At 36.9% G+C, this 20100-nt stretch overlaps 1 protein-coding gene across 9 annotated transcripts in view; it reads left to right on the forward strand.

Annotated features, from left to right (window-relative positions):
• The window catches only part of DNAH6 (dynein axonemal heavy chain 6), a 233560-nt gene that overhangs the window by 192 nt on the left and 213268 nt on the right, over positions 1–20100 (forward strand). For 3 of the 9 annotated variants that reach the window (XM_072770018.1, XM_072770016.1, XM_072770009.1), the window contains exons 2-6: positions 140–250; positions 940–1079; positions 1214–1448; positions 11596–11772; positions 15229–15491. In XM_072770018.1, coding sequence (XP_072626119.1) covers positions 224–250; positions 940–1079; positions 1214–1448; positions 11596–11772; positions 15229–15491 — 842 coding nt within the window. In that variant the 5' untranslated portion in view covers positions 140–223. Of the gene's footprint in view, positions 1–139; positions 251–939; positions 1105–1213; positions 1449–9577; positions 9634–11595; positions 11773–15228; positions 15492–20100 lie in introns of those variants that run through there. The other 6 variants (XM_072770013.1, XM_072770011.1, XM_072770012.1 and 3 more) reach the window with 6 other exon arrangements.

Below are 20100 nucleotides of genomic sequence, written 5' to 3' on the forward strand. Positions count from 1 at the left end.
GTGAGGCTGGGCTCCGACTGCTGGGCCGAGGCGTCAGCTTGGCTTTCGGAGCACATAAAGGATCAGTGAGGTTCAGAGAGGCAGAGAAAGTCAGTGGAAAGGCATTTAGTGGCCATTTACTACCTACTTATCATTTTAGAGGAATGGAAACTGAGGAATAGAGGTGTCAAGAGGCTTGTCCAAGATCTCACAGAGTGATCAGATCTAGACTGCGCTACTCCATATGGTAGCCACTGGTGGCCACAAAGTGGTGAGTTGAGATCGGCTCTAAATGTGAAGTACACGCTGGATTTCGAAGAGGTGGTAACAAACAATGAAGTAAACATTAATAAGTTTTTTTTTTTTTTATTGATCACATGTTGAGAATATTTGGGATCCGTTAAATAAAGCACATTTAAAATTAAGGTCACCACTTCCTTTTTTGGGATTTTGAATATGGCTACTTGAAAAAATTAAAATTGCATAGGAGATTCTGATTGGCCAGCACAGATCTAGACTAAAACCTAGGCCTGCTGACACCTGTCTCAAGACCTTATGTGCTCTGGTGCTCTTTTGAAGGGAAGTATCTCCACCCATCTGGTGGGGTGGGAGTGTGAGTGGTGGTGAAGATGCAAGACCACTACTCGAGGCTCATAGTTCTAGTATTATGAATCAGTATGTGCATTTTAACAATTTCCTCATGCATATGAGAGTTCCAGGAGCGGTGTTTTAGGATTTAATCCTCAACTATTTTTCCTTTTGGTTGTTTCTTGTTTTGGTTTTGGTGTTTTGTTTTTGTTTTTGTTTTTGTTTTGAGCGCCTAGGCTGTATTTCCCAGATTGCCTGCATTATACTTACCTGTATTTTGAACAAGCTCCCCTGGAGATATTTTGCATACTCAAGCATGAAAAACATTGATATCAATACTAATTGCATTTCTTTTCATCCTTCCAAATGTAGACCAGTATGGTCTCAAAACCAGTGGCATTTGAAGCATCTAAGAACCTGTTAGAAATTCAAATTCCTGGATCCCACCCCAGCTACTTGAAAGCCAGTCATTTTCATTTCTCTGATTCAAGTCCTCAGTTTGGAAGAAATTGGTAACTTTGTGGGTTTTCTTTAGGGGTGAGCAAATTCAACACTCCCTAGTTCTTAAGTCATTTCCACGGGTCCCACTCCCCCAGTTCTTCTGTTCTACTTTTCATTTTTCCTTTGTCGACCCTACCCTTTACAGGAGAGAGAGAATGGCTTTTCACACCCCAGAGAAGAATGTCAAACTGGAAAATACTGACGAACAGGTGGAAAACCCCATCCTTACAAGACTGAACAGTGGAACAGACAAAGGAAGACTGAGTATTATAGTACCCACAGAAAATGAATCTGACGTGCAGTTCCTGACGTTCAGGCATACCACAAAAGCTCAGGAGAGAACAAGAAAACGACAGCAGCCTATAAAACTAGAGCCTCTGGTAAGTTCGAAAACCAGCATTTTAAGCCACTTTTGGCAGCACAGGAGGTTGAAAATTTGCTATATTGCTAAGGGAGATGGTCGTTTCCAGACTCAAAGAAAGAATGAAAGCCTAAAAGTTAAGATTTGTTTATGAAGTTGTAAATGCGGTAGACATTTATTAAAAAAAAAAAAAAGTGAGTTCTAGGCATTCTTCAAGGTGAGGGGAATACAGTTGTGAACAAAGTTTTTTTTTTATCAGATAATCCTCTCTAGGATTATGTACAATACAAATAATTATATAAGTTGTAAGGCCTTTTTAGATATTAGAGTGCCACTTATTACTGGTATCTTCTGGGAGAGTAACATATATGTTATATACATATAGTTCTATCAATGTATTACTTTTAAAGTAAATGCCTAGTATTCTGAAAATTTTTGTGCAAGTCTGAAAATACTTAATTTTAAGAATCCATTTGTGCCCTTGGATAATTCTAAATCAATGTAAAGGAGCAATGGAAGTGCATAAAGTAAGAAGTGAAGGTTATCACTTGTTAGTGGTTGCCCTTTAGGCTGTTTATATGTTTATTTATTCATTTGTGTGTATGTGTATAACATACATAGCTATAAAATAAGACTATGCAATACATACTGATTTTCAAAGTACTTACTTCACTTAAACATACAGAAATTTTTCCAATCCATGCATAACGAGCTTTCTCTTCTAACAGCAGCACTGTATTTTGTTGCATGGATGTGCCATAATATAGTAACCATTAGCTGGTGTCCTATTGATGGGAGTTCAGGTTATTTGCTGTTTGTTTTGTTATTGCTTTTATTTTGTGATAACAGCTAATGCTGCAACAAATGGCCTTGCTTTTGTACATATAAAGATGGATTCCTTGAAGTGTCATTTTATAGATCATAAACTTCCATGCATTTTTAATTTTGAAAAATATTGCTCAATTGCAGTTGAAATTTAACCGTTTACCTTAAGGTCTACCTACAGTGTATAAGGGGGCTATTTACCCACATCTTTGCCAAACCTGACACTCAGTTCTTTTATTTCTGCTAGACTGATAGTTAAAATAACATCACTTTGTTATAATTTGCATCTTATTAGTGAAGTGTATTTTCATTCATTCATTGACATAATAATTATTTCTGTTCATAACCTTTTGCCCACTTCAGAATTAGATTGTTGGGGCACCTGGTTGGCTTAGTGGGTGGAGTGTGCAACTCTTGATCTTGAGGTTGGGAGTTCAGGCCTGCATTGAGTGTAGAGATTGCTTAAAAATAAAATCTTCAGAAAAATCAGATTATTTTTTTCCTAAACGTTTATGAGTTCTAAATATATATATATTATGAATACTAACCCTTATTCCATTGTTTCTCAACTTAAGTACTTAAGTACTCAAACTTAAGTACTCATTCTTTTTGAAGGAAAACATTCTTGAGCATCTATAGTCCTGATTTGTTATTTTTATTTTTAGGTTACTTATATGAGAAAATATTAGCCTAGGAATTAATTTGAGTTGATAATAAGCAAATTGACATCTTAGATACAAAGAAAACTGCACAACCGTTTAGCTTACCAAAAATGTGAACTAATAGATGTTGTTGAGTTGGCACTGGACTTCCATTTGCAAGGTGGATGTGGTACTGACCACTGCTGTCTCTTCAATGGGGTTCACTCAGTGTGCTACATGTGTGGGGGGCATCAGGACCTACCTATCATTTTTCTCCCATAGACTTAATATGAAACCTTTTACATTTATTTCTCTGTGACATATTTACTTACACTTGGCAAAAGCGTGTCATTAACCCTTTGTGATCAAAGTTGTTCTATTTGTCTTCAGTGCAGTTAATTTATGTATATTAAATGTTTATTATGTACCCACTGTGCACCAGGCTTTGGGCCATGCTCTGGGAATATAGCAATGAACAAAGCAGGCAACATTCCTGTTGACATTCTAGTAACCCTAAATAAATAGACTGAACAATTTCATGTAATGGTAGGTGTTATTAAGAAAATAATACAGAAATGTAGTGGAAACAAATGGCAGGCTGCTTTAGATTCTGTAACTACAAAGGTCACAGAATCCTTAAGATGTCATTTGCACAAGCCCCAGTCTAGAGCCCGTACACCTGCCACACATGAGAATGGACAAGCCATTGGCGGATTCCAGTCCCTAGTCTTTAAGCTGCCTCAACTGATGCTCTGATAGAGCAGAGGCAAGCTGTCCCCAGTGAGTTCTGCCAGAATTATAGGTTTTTTGAGTAAAATAAATGGAGGTGTTTTTAAATGTTGGAGAGGATGCGGAGAAAAGGGAACCCTCATACACTGTTGGTGGGAATGTGAACTGGTGCAGCCACTCTGGAAAACTGTGTGGAGGTTCCTCAAACAGTTAAAAATATACCTGCCCTACGACCCAGCAATTGCACTGTTGGGGATTTACCCCAAAGATACAAATGCAATGAAACGCCGGGACACCTGCACCCCGATGTTTATAGCAGCAATGGCCACGATAGCCAAACTGTGGAAGGAGCCTCGGTGTCCAACGAAAGATGAATGGATAAAGAAGATGTGGTTTATGTATACAATGGAATATTACTCAGCTATTAGAAATGACAAATACCCACCATTTGCTTCAACGTGGATGGAACTGGAGGGTATTATGCTGAGTGAAATAAGTCAGTCGGAGAAGGACAAACATTATATGTTCTCATTCATTTGGGGAATATAAATAATAGTGAAAGGGAATATAAGGGAAGGGAGAAGAAATGTGTGGGAAATATCAGAAAGGGAGACAGAACATAAAGACTGCTAACTCTGGGAAACGAACTAGGGGTGGTAGAAGGGGAGGAGGGCGGGGGGTGGGAGTGAATGGGTGACGGGCACTGGGGGTTATTCTGTATGTTAGTAAATTGAACACCAATAAAAAATAAATTTAAAAAAAATGGAGGTGTTTTTTAAGTCACTAAATTTGGGGCTGTTTGTTAGGTAATAATAGATGACTAAAGCAATACAACTAATCCATGAATATGGTAATTCATACAGTATTAAAAATAAATAAGGAGGGATCCCTGGGTGGCGCAGCGGTTTGGCGCCTGCCTTTGGCCCAGGGCGTGATCCCGGAGACCCGGGATCGAATCCCACATCGGGCTCCCGGTGCATGGAGCCTGCTTCTCCCTCTGCCTGTGTCTCTGCCTCCCTCTCTCTCTCTCTCTGTAACTATCATAAATAAATAAAAAATAAAAAAATAAAAATAAATAAAAATAAATAAGGAATAAAGTGAAAACTGCCTGAATTTCCATCATGCAGAGAGAAAGCTTTGCAGTCAAGTGACTGATTTCTTGTGTGTGGGTATCTGTAGTTTGATATGTTTATATAGAGGTAATACTATGGTATGTTCTTTTTATGATTGCTAGCTCTTATCTTTTTCCCTTCTCTTCTGTTTACTCTTCTCCTCCTCCTACCCCTGCCCCTTCCTTCCTTCTCTTTCTTTCTTCCTCCCTCCCACCTCCCTTCCCTATCTACTCTTGTTTCATGTTTTTTCCTTTCAATTCTCCAATTTCCAAGCCTTTTGTCTATGGTATCTGAGGTTAACCACAATCTAGGGTGTATCCCTTCTTGCCTTTCTCCACATTCAGTTTTATACAAATGGATAAACACACTCAAAGTACTTATTTAGATTTTTGGACATTTGTCTTGAAACATCTTATAAATATAGTACTCTGCATGTTGCTTCTTTTTTTTTTTTTTTTTAAGATTTTTATTCATTTATCCGTGAGAGACAGAGAGAGAGAGAGAGAGGCAGAGACACAGGCAGAGGGAGAAGCAGGCCCCAAGCAGGGAGCCCGACGAGGGACTCCATCCCGGGGCTCCAGGATCACGCCTGGGGCTGAAGGCGGCTCTAAACCGCTGAGCCACCCAGGCTGCCCTGCATGTTGCTTCTTACACCTAAATATACATTGTAGGACTTTCTCAGATGATATTTCTTTCTTTTTTCCTTTTTTTAGAGGGAAAAGATGAGCAGGGGTGAGGGGCGAGGGAAAGAGAATCCCAAGCAGGTTCTACATCCTACTCAGAGCCTGACACAGGGCTGGATATCATCATGATCTGAGCCAAAATCAAGAGTGAGGCTCTTAACGACTGAGACACCCAGATGCTCCTCAGATGATATTTCTATAACACATTCTTTTTAATGGTTGCCTATCCCATGAAAGTATCCTATTGCATAAATATTCCATAATTTATTAAATCTTTTGGCATATTTGTTTTACAAATACTTAGAGTGGTACAGCAAAATCATTGTATCCATCCCCACAGGTGCTTATATTCTTGTGGAATGGAGTTCCATGACTGATATTGTTGGGTTGAAGAGAAAAAAAAAAAAAAGTATCTACGTAATTTACCTTGATTCACACACATTTTGCTTGGGAACCAGTTTCTCAAACCAGTGCAGAGTAGTTTGATATGTTAGAGTACCACTTATTACTGGTACCTTCTGGGAGAATGACATATATGTTATATACACATACTGCCTAAATTAAATTTTACCTTTCCTAGGTTTCCCTATAATATCTTCCAGCCTTTTACTGGAAAGTATTTTGGAGAGGCTGGAAGTGCGCCCTCACACCAGATGCTACAAATCATCTCTCCATTTGATTAGTATTAATGGGGCCTGTTCTTATGGGAATTGAAGCATTCTCTTTGTATTGGACTTTTATTTTCTCTCCACTGACTGCCATTTTATACTCAAGTCTGTTGATGGCATTTCCCCACTTGTTCTCCCATTTTACTATTCTTTATTTTTGTACTTTCACATTTAAAGCTTTCATTCATGTGAACTTTTAACCATTTGTTTTGATTACAGTGGCTTTGTAGCATTTTTTTTAATTTTTTTTTAAATTTTTATTTATTTATGATAGTCACAGAGAGAGAGAGAGAGAGGCAGAGACATAGGCAGAGGGAGAAGCAGGCTCCATGCACTGGGAGCCCGACGTGGGGTTCGATCCCGGGTCTCCAGGATCGCGCCCTGGGCCAAAGGCAGGCGCCAAACCGCTGCGCCACCCAGGGATCCCTGTAGCATTGTTTTGATAAGTAGAAGGCAACTGCTTCCTCACTATTCTTATTTTTTATATATTCTCTGTTTTAATTATCCTTCTGTACAAAATTTAAAATTTGTTCTTATAAGTAATCCATTAAAAATGTACAGAAGTTTCAGAGTTAAAGTCTATTGTCTACCATTGCCCTTCATCCATCCAGCTTCCTTCTCTAGAGGTAACCAATCCAATGATAAGACTGTATTGTGTAGGCTTTCAGAGATTTATTCACTGTATAAGCCTAAAATTAGCATACAAACAAATTTTTCTGTCTATTGCTTTCTTCACTTAATACATAGCTTGGAGATCATATTCAAAAAGTTCCTTTATATCAATTTTCTTTATAGCTCATAATATCCTATCATAGATGAATGCACCTTAATTTATTTAGCAAGCTCTAAATTTATAGATTAGGTTTTTAAAATAGTATTTTTGTGACAACAGTGTTACAGTGAATAATTTTGTACATTTGTCATCTCATACATGTGAGCTTCTATATGTAGGTGGATTTCCTAGACATGGGATTGCCAACTCAAAACATGTACATTTATAATTTTGGTTAATAAATGATGTGTCAGTAATATAAAAATGCTATCTCAGAATAGTTTTAATTTAAATTCCTTTTTTTAATACGGTTGAACATCTTTTCATATGTTTAGGAGTTATTGTTTTTCTATGAAATATATGAATCTTCATGTCTTACTTTCTAATTGAATAGTTGTTATTTTTCTTATTGATTTGCATGAGCTCTTATTTTTTAGGAAATAAGCCCTTAACTGTGATAAGCATGATAAAAATTTTCAAGGTTTGTTTTAATTCCTAATTTTTAAGTAGTTGAGTTTATGTCTTCTGAGTTTTATGTAATTCTTAGGCCCTACATTTATCAAAATTGTATAGTTATCTAGTGATGTCATAGATAACTTTTCTTTAAAAGTTACTTTAAGATTATTTTTATTATTTTTGTTATTTTACATATAAATCCTTGATCTCTTAAGAACTTTTCCCAGTAATGAATGAAAGGATCTAACTTTTTTCCTAATACTTACCCAATTATTTCACTATTATTTATTGAATAATACTATTTCCCTAAAATTAGCAACTTTATTATAGACTAAGTTCCCTTTTATATTTTGGGATCTGTTACTAGACTTTCTATTCTGATCCATTGATCTGTTTTCCTATTCACATGTCCAGAATACACAGTTTTAATTATTGTAGTTTTATAACATTTTTGTATCTGGCAGGGCTGGTCTTCGTTAATCACTACCCTCCCCCTCCCCCCCAGACTTTTGTAGCTATTCTTTTTAATTTATTTTTATGTATTACATTTAGGATCAGATTGTCTAATCTCTAAGACATCCTGTCAGGATCATATTAAATTTATAGATTAATTTAAAATAGACATTTTTATTACAATTCATTTTCCAAATTATGAACACAATGGAATTTTATTTGTTCGCTTTTTCCTCCAAGACCATCATGAGTGTTTTAAAGTCCTCTTCATATGACTTTTACTTATTTCTTAGGTTTTATTTTTAGATGCTAATTTTGTGCTAGTTTTTCTGTTTATTCTCTTAGGTGTTTCAGATAAACAATAAAATCATCTGACAATAATGACAGTTTTGCCACCTTCTTCCCAATTGTTATTTTTATACTATGTCTTTGGACTACTGCACTCGCTAATACCTGTAGAGTAAGTGGGGATGGTAGACACTTTTTGTTTTTCTCCTGAGGTTAGTAGGAATATTTCTAAGTATTTCCCCTTTAAGCATGATATTAGCCATTGAGATTTTAAAGGAAGTATCTATCCTTCTTTTTTTTTATTTAAAGATTTTATTTATAGAGAGAGGCAGAGACACAGGCAGAGGGAGAAGCAGGCTCCATGCAGGGAGCCCCACGTGGGACTCAATTCCGGGTCTCCAGGATCACACCCTGGGCTGAAGGCAGCGCCAAACTGCTGAGCCACCAGGGCTGCCCTCTAACCTTTCTTGATTAATGTTTTATCAAAAACAGATTTTTATCAAAAACTCATAAGTATGGGCACCTGGCTGGGTCAGTGAGAAGAGCATGCAACTCTTGATCTTGGGGTCGGGAGTTTGAACCCCCGAGCATGTGATTTTTCCCACAATTAGCATTTAGCATTTCTTTATACTTTTGCAGGTTTTGTTTTCTATTACTTTTTAAGATTTTATTTAATTTCTCTTGAGAGATACAGAAAGAGAGGCAGAGACATAGGCAGAGGGAGAAGCAGGCCCCTCACAGAGAGCCTCATGTGGCACTTGATCCCAGGACTGCAGGATCACGACCTGAGCCAAAGGCAGACTCTCAACCATTGAGCCACTCAGGTATCCCTTGTTTTTCATTTTCCATGAGATTTTATAGTTTGATATATATATATATGTATATATATATATATACACACACACATATATATATATAGAGAGAGAGCTTGTTTTTCATTTTCCATGAGATTTCATAGTTTGATATATATATAGCACTTTATTTTATATATTTTTATATATTATATAATTATATATTTATATATTATAATATACTTATATATATTTATATATATATATATATATAAAATAAGGTCCTGTGTTTCTCTCGTTAAATTCTTAAATATTTCAACCTTAGTTTTTTATTGTGATCCAGTTTGTTTACTTTTAACACAGAGAAAAGCAAATGGATTTTGTGTGTTTACTCTGTAACCAGAAACCTCACCAATATTCTTTTAAATCCTTATAGTTACTTTAGTAATTAGGCTTTTATTTTTAATGTATATAATAAATATCATTGATAGATAATTTTGCCTTTCTTTCCTAGTGTTTACACCAGTTACTTTATTTTTTAAATTATGGGTCACTATGGCCCATGGGTCAAATCCAGTCCTATTTTGTAAATAATGTTTTTTTGGATCACAGTGATACCAGTTATTTTCATATTGTCTAAGGCTGCTTTGGTGCTGCAATGGTAGAGTAGTTGTGACAGAGACCATATGACCCACAAAACCTAAAATATTTACCGTCTGGTCCTTTACAGAAAACATTTACCAGCCTCTGTTCCAGATGCTTCAATTTGAGAATTGAAAAATAAAGGTGGGAGTGAAAATAGTGATCTTGTTCTTGATTTTCACAGTGGCTTTAGGTTTTTACTATTTAGGGTGATTGAGGTTTGCTGCTGATTTTGCTAAATAGTTATATTAAGAAGTTTTCCTCTGTTTTTATTTTATTATTATGAAAATTTCAAATATGCAAAAAGCTATAAAGAGAAATGTAGTAAATAAGTATGTGTATCCCAAATTAATAATGTTGAATTTTGCTTAGTTTGATTCAATATCCATTTTTAAAGGAATGTGTTACAGATACATTTCAAATATCTTTTATGCCCTAGTTTAGTCTCAATGCCCTCTCTCCTTGCTTGGAGATGGTCACTATTATGGTTTATGTGAATCTATCTAATTCTTTGTATTTTTGCTACTTTATTTGAAAAATTCAATTTCTCCCAACATTTTACCATAAAAAGTTTCAAATATACAGAAAATTGAAATAATAATAAAATGAATATTTATATACCATCTACTTAGATTAAAAAATTATTAGTGTTTTGCCATATTTGCATTCTTTTTCTATATACATATTTGTTCATTTTAAGGGACTTCTTTAAGCTGAAATGAAGGGGCTTAGTATACTTAGTAACAGAAAAACATGAAAGTATAAATCTCACAGATAAAGGTGAATATATAGTAATATTCAGAATAATCTAATGTAATGGTGGTAGATTAATCACTTATTTATAAAGCTAGTTGAAGATTAAACGACAAAAGTAGTAAAAATATAACTAATATTTTGTCATGAATATACAAAATAGAATTATATAAATCATGATATTAAATGTTGATGGAGGTTCCCTTTTCTCCATATTCTCACAACACTTGCTGCTTGTCTTTTTCAGAGTAGCCATTCTGACAGGTGTAAGGTGGTATCTCATTGTGGATTTGGTTTGCATTTCTCTGATGAGTAATGATCTTGAGCATCTTTTCATATACTTGCTGTCCATCTATATATATTTTTGGAAAAATGTGTACACAGATCATCTGCCCATTTTCTAAGTGGATTGTTTTGTTTTTGCTATTGAGTCGTAGGAGTTGTCTACATATTTTGGGTCTTAATCCCCTATCATGATATGATTCACAAATATTGTCTCTCACTTAGTAGATTGCCTTCTCATTTTGTTGATGGTTTCATTTGCTGTACAGAAGCCTTCCTCTCCCTTCTTACCTTGTGATTCTGGTCTGTGTTAATTTTCAACACTGTTATATAGCTGAGATCTTCCTTCCCCCATCTCTGTAGTCTTTTCCTTTTCTTCAGTGAGTGGCCCAAGAGAGATTTTTAGCCAAAACCAAAGGTAATTTGCACACTGAAAACTTAATAGCTATTTCCTTTACTTACTCCCAAGCTTTTTTTCTCCAGTTGTAAGAGATTAGCTATCATGCTAAAATCATAATGCTTAGAAACTTAAAGCCATTATTGTGAATTCCTTGCATTAGTGTATCATGTGGAATGCTGGATTTTATGGCCTTAATCTGCAATTTGATCAGCCTAATATAATGCCATGATTTCTTTTTTAAATTTATTTTGTCACAATTTCTTTTAGATATTCAAGAAGTTATGGCTATGGGAATTGATTAATGACTTTTGGGTAGAGTGTTAGGATTATACAGTCCTTCCCACAATATTTATTCTGGTGAATGGTGGGAGTTTGTAATGCACAATTACTAGATATGTGATTTCATGCCTCTGAGTCTTTTCTGTCATAACCTTACTCCTAGAAGTATTCATTGATAATAAAGGGACAGAATTAATAGAAACCAAATTGCAAAGTCTTAGTTTAGTGATAGGCCATGTCCAGACTATGGTGAGAACTACCATAATGATTGTGACTTGGATAGGAAATTACCCCAGGGAGATTAATTTCTGACAGGAATAAGTCCAAAGTGAAGAATAAGTTGGGTTCATGTTAATATTAAAAAGATTAACATGTCTCTTTATTCCCCAAAGCCAGTGCTAAAAGTCTACCAAGATCATAAGAGGCCAGAATACATATATGAGCAGAACCGATCTCAGTTAATCACTTCTGGAGTCATAAAACCTCCAGGAAGCACTGAAGAAAGAAGTTCTGCCAAAATATCTGTTCAGTTTCTTAAGCATGAAGATCCTCTGGTGAAGAAAAAACAGGTATACTATTAAACTATTTAATTGATCCTTCCACTTTAATTTTAGTTCCCTATAGCATTGCTAACATGCTTTTAACTCATAAGGATAGTTGCAGAATTTTTCTATCAGGTTGCACAGTGGATTTGGGGAGTACTGTACTTCTCAGTTCTTATTCGAGGAAAATTTAAACAGTAGAGGAAAATCATAAAGGAAAACTTGCAGTATCTATTCAGTATCCTCTGATCTTTTCTTGCATATTAAAAGAAGACATACTAGTGTTTTGAATTTTATTTTACCTTTTATGAAATTTTCATCATTATTACCCAGAATGACAATCTTCGAAAACCTTGGTGAAGGGCAATAAAATAGAAAGTAAACCAGCTCGAAAGACAACTTCTGTGATTGGTGAGCTGTAGCATGGGAAGTTGCCTTGCAAGGAATAAGTGAATAGTTGCTCTGGGGAGAAATCACCAGAGCACGGCTTTCTATAAATACCTCTAGATAATTAAACAAAGGAACAGAAGTGGGAGAAAATGTGGACACACTCACAATAAATGCCAACAGAGCTGAGAATTCTCTGAGCTTTTAATTGAAAGGATCCTTTGAGACTAAACATTTCAGTGCTAGCGTCTTTCGGGCTTTGGGCTAGAGTACTATAAAGGAAGAGATGAAGACAGGTTTCGTCCTCGAAGATTACAGAATCTGACGGTGGGTAGATGGACAAGTGAGCACTCAAACCCAGTGGGGTGTGATAAGAGCTCTTGTTGGTCATTTAAGGTACAAACTATGGTGAACCGAACAGAAGGAAATGCTTGTACCTGGTGGTGAGGGGGAGGGTCAGTGGAAGAAAGGCTACTGCAGAGAATAGAATAGCACTAGGCTGGGAGGAATGAATGGCAAGTTAATGAGGCAGGTCAGGTGGGAGAGCAGTGGGCTTGAGAAGCTGGGTGGAAGGAGGTTCACTGTGAGTGTGGGTGAGATCACCCTCAAAGAATATTACATGATCAATTGCATGAAATTTTATTTTCTGTAAAGTAGGAGAGGAGAACAAGCTATCTTAGGTAGATCCAAGAAAGTTCTGATTGCCCATAAATTAGTTTATTTGACATAAAGTGGACATCATGGTCTTGAATTTAAAGGAGAGGAATGAAATTGTGCACATCTAGGATGAAGGGAGGGGCTCAAAGGGAATGTTAAATTGTATGCTATGCCTGGTTGTAGCTGTAACTAAGTGAAGAATTCAATATGAGTTAGAGGTTAAAGGGAAATGTGCAAGAAAGGGGGATATTCTATATAAAAGGGGAAAGGGTATTTATTCTGAGAAGAAGAGGGTCATTTTGGGGGAATATTGATCTCTCAGAATGAGTTTAGTTAGAATGGAAATGTATCAATGAGGATTCCCTGGGAGATAAAAGAAGGCAGTTGGGGGCTTTGCTCCTGGTAATTAAGGAAGATTGGTTACAAATTGAACTGAACATCCATTGTAGAGAACACTACAGGTGTACTGTCCTTTATAAATAAATGCTTCCTGGGGCACCTAGGTGGCTCAGTCAGATAAGCATCTGCCTTGGATTCAGGTCATGATCTCAGGGTCCTGGGATCCAGTCCCGCACTGGGCTCTCTGCTCAGCAGGGGAGTCTGCTTCTCCCTCTCCTTCTGCCACTTCCCCACTTGTGTGCTTGCTCCAGTGCACCTGCTCTCTCTCTCTCTCAAATAAATAATATCTTTAAATACATACATACATACATACTTCCTTTGTTCTCTTTCCCCCACCCCCTCAAAATCTGAACTTGTGTGGCTGTTTAAATTGAATCTCATCTTTGCATTGAGTTACATAATTGGAAATAAGTACTCAGATGAAAATATATAAGGCTATTGTTGAAGAAATCTTGTACTTAGAAGGCAGTAAAACTTTTTGAAGGATATAATAAAGAAAATACATTCATTTTCTGTTAAATAGTAATACTCTAGTCTCATGAAAATATTCTTTTTTTTTAATTTATTTATGATAGTCATACAGAGAGAGAGAGAGGCAGAGACACAGGCAGAGGGAGAAGCAGGCTCCATGCACTGGGTCTCCAGGATCACACCCTGGGCCAAGGGCAGGCGCCAAACCGCTGCGCCACCCAGGGATCCCCTAGTCTCATGAAAATATTCAAGTTGACTATAGCCCTTGTTGAAACATTGAGACAAAGCATTGTGTATTTTCTCTGGTTTGGAGATATCTCGCTTTTCTTTTACATAAGAAAACAGTGTTGTTGCTGCTGTTCCTGGACATTAGGTAAAAGAATCATATCATATCTTTTAAGTTCAAAGATATATTTTCTTCAGCTCTAAACCTTCCAAGATTTTCATCTGAAACTCCTATTCAACAGGGTATATTTAATCAGAGGTGGGGAATGACGGGATCTGTCAGTACAAACTTTCTGGGGAGCTTGTGGGAATCAATCTCTTGTAGAAATGGCAGCCTCTACTAGTTTTGCTAATAGGCAATAAAGGTATCATTTATGTATTTACATCAGTTATTCAACATAGTGGGTCTGCAATGGTGATTCTTTTGTCTTCATGACAGTTACCCTTCTGCTGCCAGAGAGATCAGGTGATGACCCTTGGAGTTAGTGTCAAATTCCTGAAACATGGTTATCCACGTTCTCCACAGGAGCACGATGTGTGTGTGTGATGCTGCCCCAGAGTTTGTTGGTGGAGAAACAAAGGGTGAATGGCCCTGAGAGCACAGATGGTGGAACTGGGGGATTAGAGTGAAGCTCATGTGTGTGGATGTGGTGAGGACTTAGCTCTGAGGCTCCAGTGGTGGTCCACAGCATTCACAGCTCCCGGGAGCAGCTTAGAAATGTGGGATTTCAGGCTCCACTCCAAACTGACATAGAATGTACATTTTAACAGAACACTTAGGTCATTCACATGCCTACAGAACAGGCAATCATGAGTTTGTCATCTATATGCTTCTCCCAGGCTGATATCATATAATGGTCCCCAATACTCAACATAACCACCACTTACATACATTAAGAAGTTTATTATCAGCTGTGATAACAGCTGTTTAGGAATTTCACTCACTGAAAAGCATGAAGATTGTCAGAATCAGGTGGGGAGGCTGAGGGGGGAGAGGCCACAGTCAAGATAGATGCAAAGCAATTGAGCGGGAAGAGTGCTGGGATCCTGAGAACACCAGAGAGCTGGTAGTATTTTGCTGTAATAAACTCTGAGTCAAAGGAGAGGAGGTGGCAATGGGAGCGATGCTCGGGGGTCTGTGGAAGGGGATGGACGCCTGGATAACGAGGACTGGGAAGGAATACTGCCTTACAATAATTTGAATTTCTCAGTTCAAAAATGTTTACCTTTGAGCCCAAATATCTTAAGCAGTACAGTAATTGGTGCTTGAGGCTAACATTTTGTCTTTTTTTTATCCTTTGTTTTTTGCAAACACTCATATTTTTTAAAATTGGCTTTGTTTAGACCCAGCGGCCCATTGCTGAGATGTTTGCTCCCTCTCCTCCTAAACTGTCACGTACCAGTATTGGAAGAAGAGGACTCTATGGAACTAGTTCCTCAGCGTTCCCTAAGTACAGTTTCCACGACCGGGAAGAAGTCGTTAAAGCCAACATTCGTAATCCCTTGCAAATCATTAAAATAATACGAGAAAATGAACATCTTGGATTTCTTTATATGATCCCCGCAGTGCCAAGGTCTTCCATTGAATATGATACATATAATCTCAAGTGAGTTCTCTTTTATGAAACAATGTATTCAACAGTGAAAGTTTCATTTAAGATTGCAAATTATCCATAATTGCCTGGATATTAATGATAAATGTCAAATATGATTTTTATTATCCTCCAATGACAAATGAATCTTAATCACAACAATGTTATTTATTTTTTCTATTTAGCTTTCCTTTACTTGTAGACATTATTCTACAGAGTAGTGTGCATTGTTGTGCTTCTATGTTTATATTATATAATGCCATCTATTTTTAATCAGTATTCCAAAGATAATTTTGATATTTTGTGATTACTGAGAAAAGATGGCAATGTGTAAAAAGCAAGTACATGATTTGATTTACGTGTTATTTCAACTTTTCTTAGTAGAGAGATAAGGATTTTTTTAAAAAATAAAAGGAGCTTGATCACTTAAGGTATTTATGTAGATTAATAACACACACATATACTCTTTATTATTACTAAACACACATTTGTTATTGAAATAATTAGAAGAATCATATAAATATGAGTCTCTGAATTTCTTTAAAGTTCAGCACAGGGCAGCCCGGGTGGCTCAGTGGTTTAGCGCCGCCTTCAGCCTAGGGCGTGATCCTGGAGACTGGGGATCGAGTCCCACGTCGGGCTCCATGCATGAAGCCTGCTTCTCTCTCCGCCTCTTTCTCTCATTCTCTCTCTCTCTCTCTCTCTTTCTCATGAATAAATAAATAAAATTAAAAAAATAAAGTTCAGCACAACAGGTAGTAGAATTTAAAGTTGATACTGACTTTCCTCCATTGTTGTTTAGTTCAGATGACAACAGTTGTTGAGGCAGTCTTTCCTGGAAGGTGATAGTAGTGTAGCTTTACCACCAAATTCTTGGAGCTACCTTCCCATTCTCTGCTGCATGGGAAGATAAAAGGAGCTCCCAAGAATTCTCTTATTCTCCCTTATGCAGCATTGCAGTTTTTTTTTTAATTTTTTAAATTTATTTATGATAGTCACAGGGAGAGAAAGAAAGAGAGGCAGAGACATAGGCAGAGGGAGAAGCAGGCTCCATGCACCGGGAGCCCGACGTGGGATTCGATCCCGGGTCTCCAGGATCGCTCCCTGGGCCAAAGACAGGCGCCAAACCGCTGCGCCACCCAGGGATCCCAGCACTGCAGTTTTGGCTGAGTGAGGTAACAATGAAGACAGTTCTCCTTCTGGGAAAAAAAGAGGAAAAGAGGGATCCCTGGGTGGCGCAGTGGTTTGGCGCCTGTCTTTGGCCCAGGGAGCGATCCTGGAGACCCGGGATCGAATCCCACGTCGGGCTCCCGGTGCATGGAGCCTGCTTCTCCCTCTGCCTCTCTCTCTCTCTGTGTGTGACTATTATAAATTTAAGAAAAATTAAAAAAAATATTTGAGTGCCAACTGTCAGGCACAAAGGACATAGTTCAAGCCCAAATGAGGCTCATTCTTTAAAAAAAAAAAAAAAAAAAAAAAGAGGAAAAGAAGAAAAACATTTTAATCAAAGTTTTAAATGATTTATTTTAAATCCAGAAGAGATTAATTAGAGTGAGAAATAATTTGAAGAAAGAACAGAGATGCTTATAAGAATTCAACAAAATGTACTGAATACTGACTCTGTAGCATGAACGGTTCTAGGTACTAGAGATATTGTTCAACCATCCAGATCAAAATTGTTGCCCTCATGGAGCTTATATTTTAGAAGGAGACAATGATAAACACAATACCTGAGTAAATTATAGAGAATTCTAGATGGTGGTAAGTATTAAAGAAAAAAATACAGTAGAGCGAAAGAGATTGGGAGTTCTGGGGAAGTTGTGAGTTAACTGGGATGTCAGGGTGGGCCTCATTGACAAGCTGCCATTTGAATAAGGACTGGAAGGAGAAGGAGTGAATGATGTGCTGGCAGGGAAAGAACATTCCAGACAATGGGAAAGTGAATACTAATATCCCAAGACAGGAGCATACCTGGCACGTTCAAGGAGAAAAGAGAAGGCTCGTGTGACCAGAGTTGAGTGAATGAAAGCTAGGGAACAGATTATGAAGGGGCTTGCCAGCCTTGGTGTGAATGTTAGCTTTTACTCAGAAAAGTGGAGAACCATGGACAGACTTCAAGCAGATATGTATCATGATCTGAGTTACATTTTGAAAAAGAACACTCTGATTGCTGTGTAGAGAACACACTTTTGAGAAGCAAGGGTTGAAACAGGAAGACCGATTAGAAGGCTGTAATTATTCAGGTCAGAGATGAACCAGGTGGAGGTGATGAGAAGTGGGAAATAATTCAAAGGTGAAGCCAACAGGATGTTTTCATGGACTATATGTAAGGTGGGCATACAGAGAGGAGCGGAGTCCAGGATAACTTTAATGATCCCGTTGACTGGGCAAGAGGAAAGTTACAGTTACTATTATTTGAGACACAGAAGATTGGATGGAAGTTTTGTTGGGGAAAAAAGAGTTTGAGTTTGGACCTACTAAGTTTGAAATGTCAAAGATAGAAGAGAAATGAGATGGTAGAAGAAAGGAGAATTAGAGTCAGTTTTTTTTTAATATGGAGAATTAATATACAATAGAATTTAAAGCCCTTTGATGTAAAAAAAAAAAATCCCTTTAATGTCATTTCCACCGCTGCCTACCTCATTCTTTTATAGGTTTTTAGAGAAGAGACTATGGATCTTAAATGGTGGCTAATCAGCAAAAAATGGTTTATTTCCTGATTTTTAATACTTCTTGATTAATATGTGAAATGTTTTCATAGCTCTCTTTTATTTAAAGAAATCATCTAATAACTCAGATATCAAGGAGTGTCATTTCTGATATCCATTCCCCATTATGAGAGGAGTCAAATTTTGCCAAATGTAAAATGAGTCTCATCTATTTACTAGCATAAGACAAAGTATAAAAGATGAATATGGAAACTGTGCTTTTGCCCAATTAATGGTTTTTCTAGGTTAATGAACACTTCTACTTGGGGAACTGATAGTAGTAATGCTTGTTGGTAATATGCAAGGTCTCATTTAAGAAGATAGAGTTGGAATCATAGATTATTTTATTATGATTTAGGATTAATGTTCACTTTTTCTCTCTGGCCTGAACTCCAAATACTCTACACCTTATGAAAAGGCAATCATTTGGGTGCAACAAACTTGAAAGCAGCTTAATTGGAAGTTAAAAATAGGAAATTCTGAGTCAACAAGATGATGACATGTTAAACTAAACTCCTTTAAAAAGTAATGTGATAAAATATAATGTCTTTGCCTGTTTTTCCAGGCATGTTTTTCAATCCTCCAAATGTGCAGTTCTATAATGTTTATCTCTATCACGATCCCTCTAAGTGAAAAAATAGTTCCATTTGTCCAGTTTATTCTAAAATATCAGCTTAGTGCTATGTTTTAGGTTTAAAAATTTTGTTAGGAATAAAATTCAAGGAGATCTCTAAATATGTTGGAATACCAATCTGAGTAAGTCCATAGCTATATGCTGCAGGTTATCTTGCCCAGGAAAGGGGCATAGTGGTGACTCTGATCAGCTCTGGTGCAAGTAAAAAGGAAACTATGTAAAGGATCAAGAACTAGGGAGATCCTGAAGAGCACAGAGAACAGAGAATAGAATTGATCAAGACAAAACAATCCTGTTTTGTTAGGAATTAGACCTTGAACAAGAGTGATTGTAACTGAAGGGTAGCCATGAGGTATAGGGGAAGACTGTCGGCTAGAGAGTTGGATTATATACCCATTTTGAGAGCACACCAAAGTGAATCACCATATTTTACATATCATAAAAATAATTTATTGGTGTTTACTATGTTCTAGGCAAAGTATTTGTACATATTAAATCATTTAACCCTCACAAAATACTATAAGATAGACACAATTATTATCTCTATTTTACAAATGAGTCACAAAATAGTTAAGTCACATGCCCTCATGTGACTTGCATTCATATTGTTGCAAGTGGCAATATTTCATTCTTTTTTATATCTGAGTAGTATACATATAATGGAATATATATATATCACATCTTCTTTATCTTTTTTAATGAACACTTGGGGTTGCTTTCATATCTGGCTATTGTAAGTAATGCTGCACTTAACATAAGGGCACATATATCTTTCTGAATTAGTGTTTTTGTTTTCTTTGGATAGATACCCCATAGTGGAATTGCTAGATCATCTGTACCTCTCTTTTTAATATTTTGAGGAAACTTCATATTGTTTTCTATAATACTTGCACCAATTTACATTCCTACCAACAGTGCAAGAGAGTCCTCTTTTCTCCACATCCTTGCCAATACCTATTATTTCTTGTCTCTTTGATAATAGCCATTCTTACATGTGTCAGATGATATCTCATTGTGGTTTGCTTTGCATTTCCCCGATAATGAATGATGTTGAACATATTTTCATGTGCCTGCTGTCCATCTGTATGTCCTCTTTGGAAAAACATCTATACAGATCCTCTGCCCATTAAAAAAATTTTTTTATTGGAGTTCAATTTACCAACATATAGCACAACACCCAGTGCTCATCCTGCCAAGTGCCCCCCTCAGTGCCCATCACCCAGTCACCCCAACCCCCCGCCCACTTTCCCTTCCACTACCCCTTGTTCATTTCCCAGAGTTA

Source organism: Canis lupus, chromosome 12, assembly GCF_048164855.1.
Source record: "Canis lupus baileyi chromosome 12, mCanLup2.hap1, whole genome shotgun sequence".
NCBI classification, from domain to species: domain Eukaryota; kingdom Metazoa; phylum Chordata; class Mammalia; order Carnivora; family Canidae; genus Canis; species Canis lupus.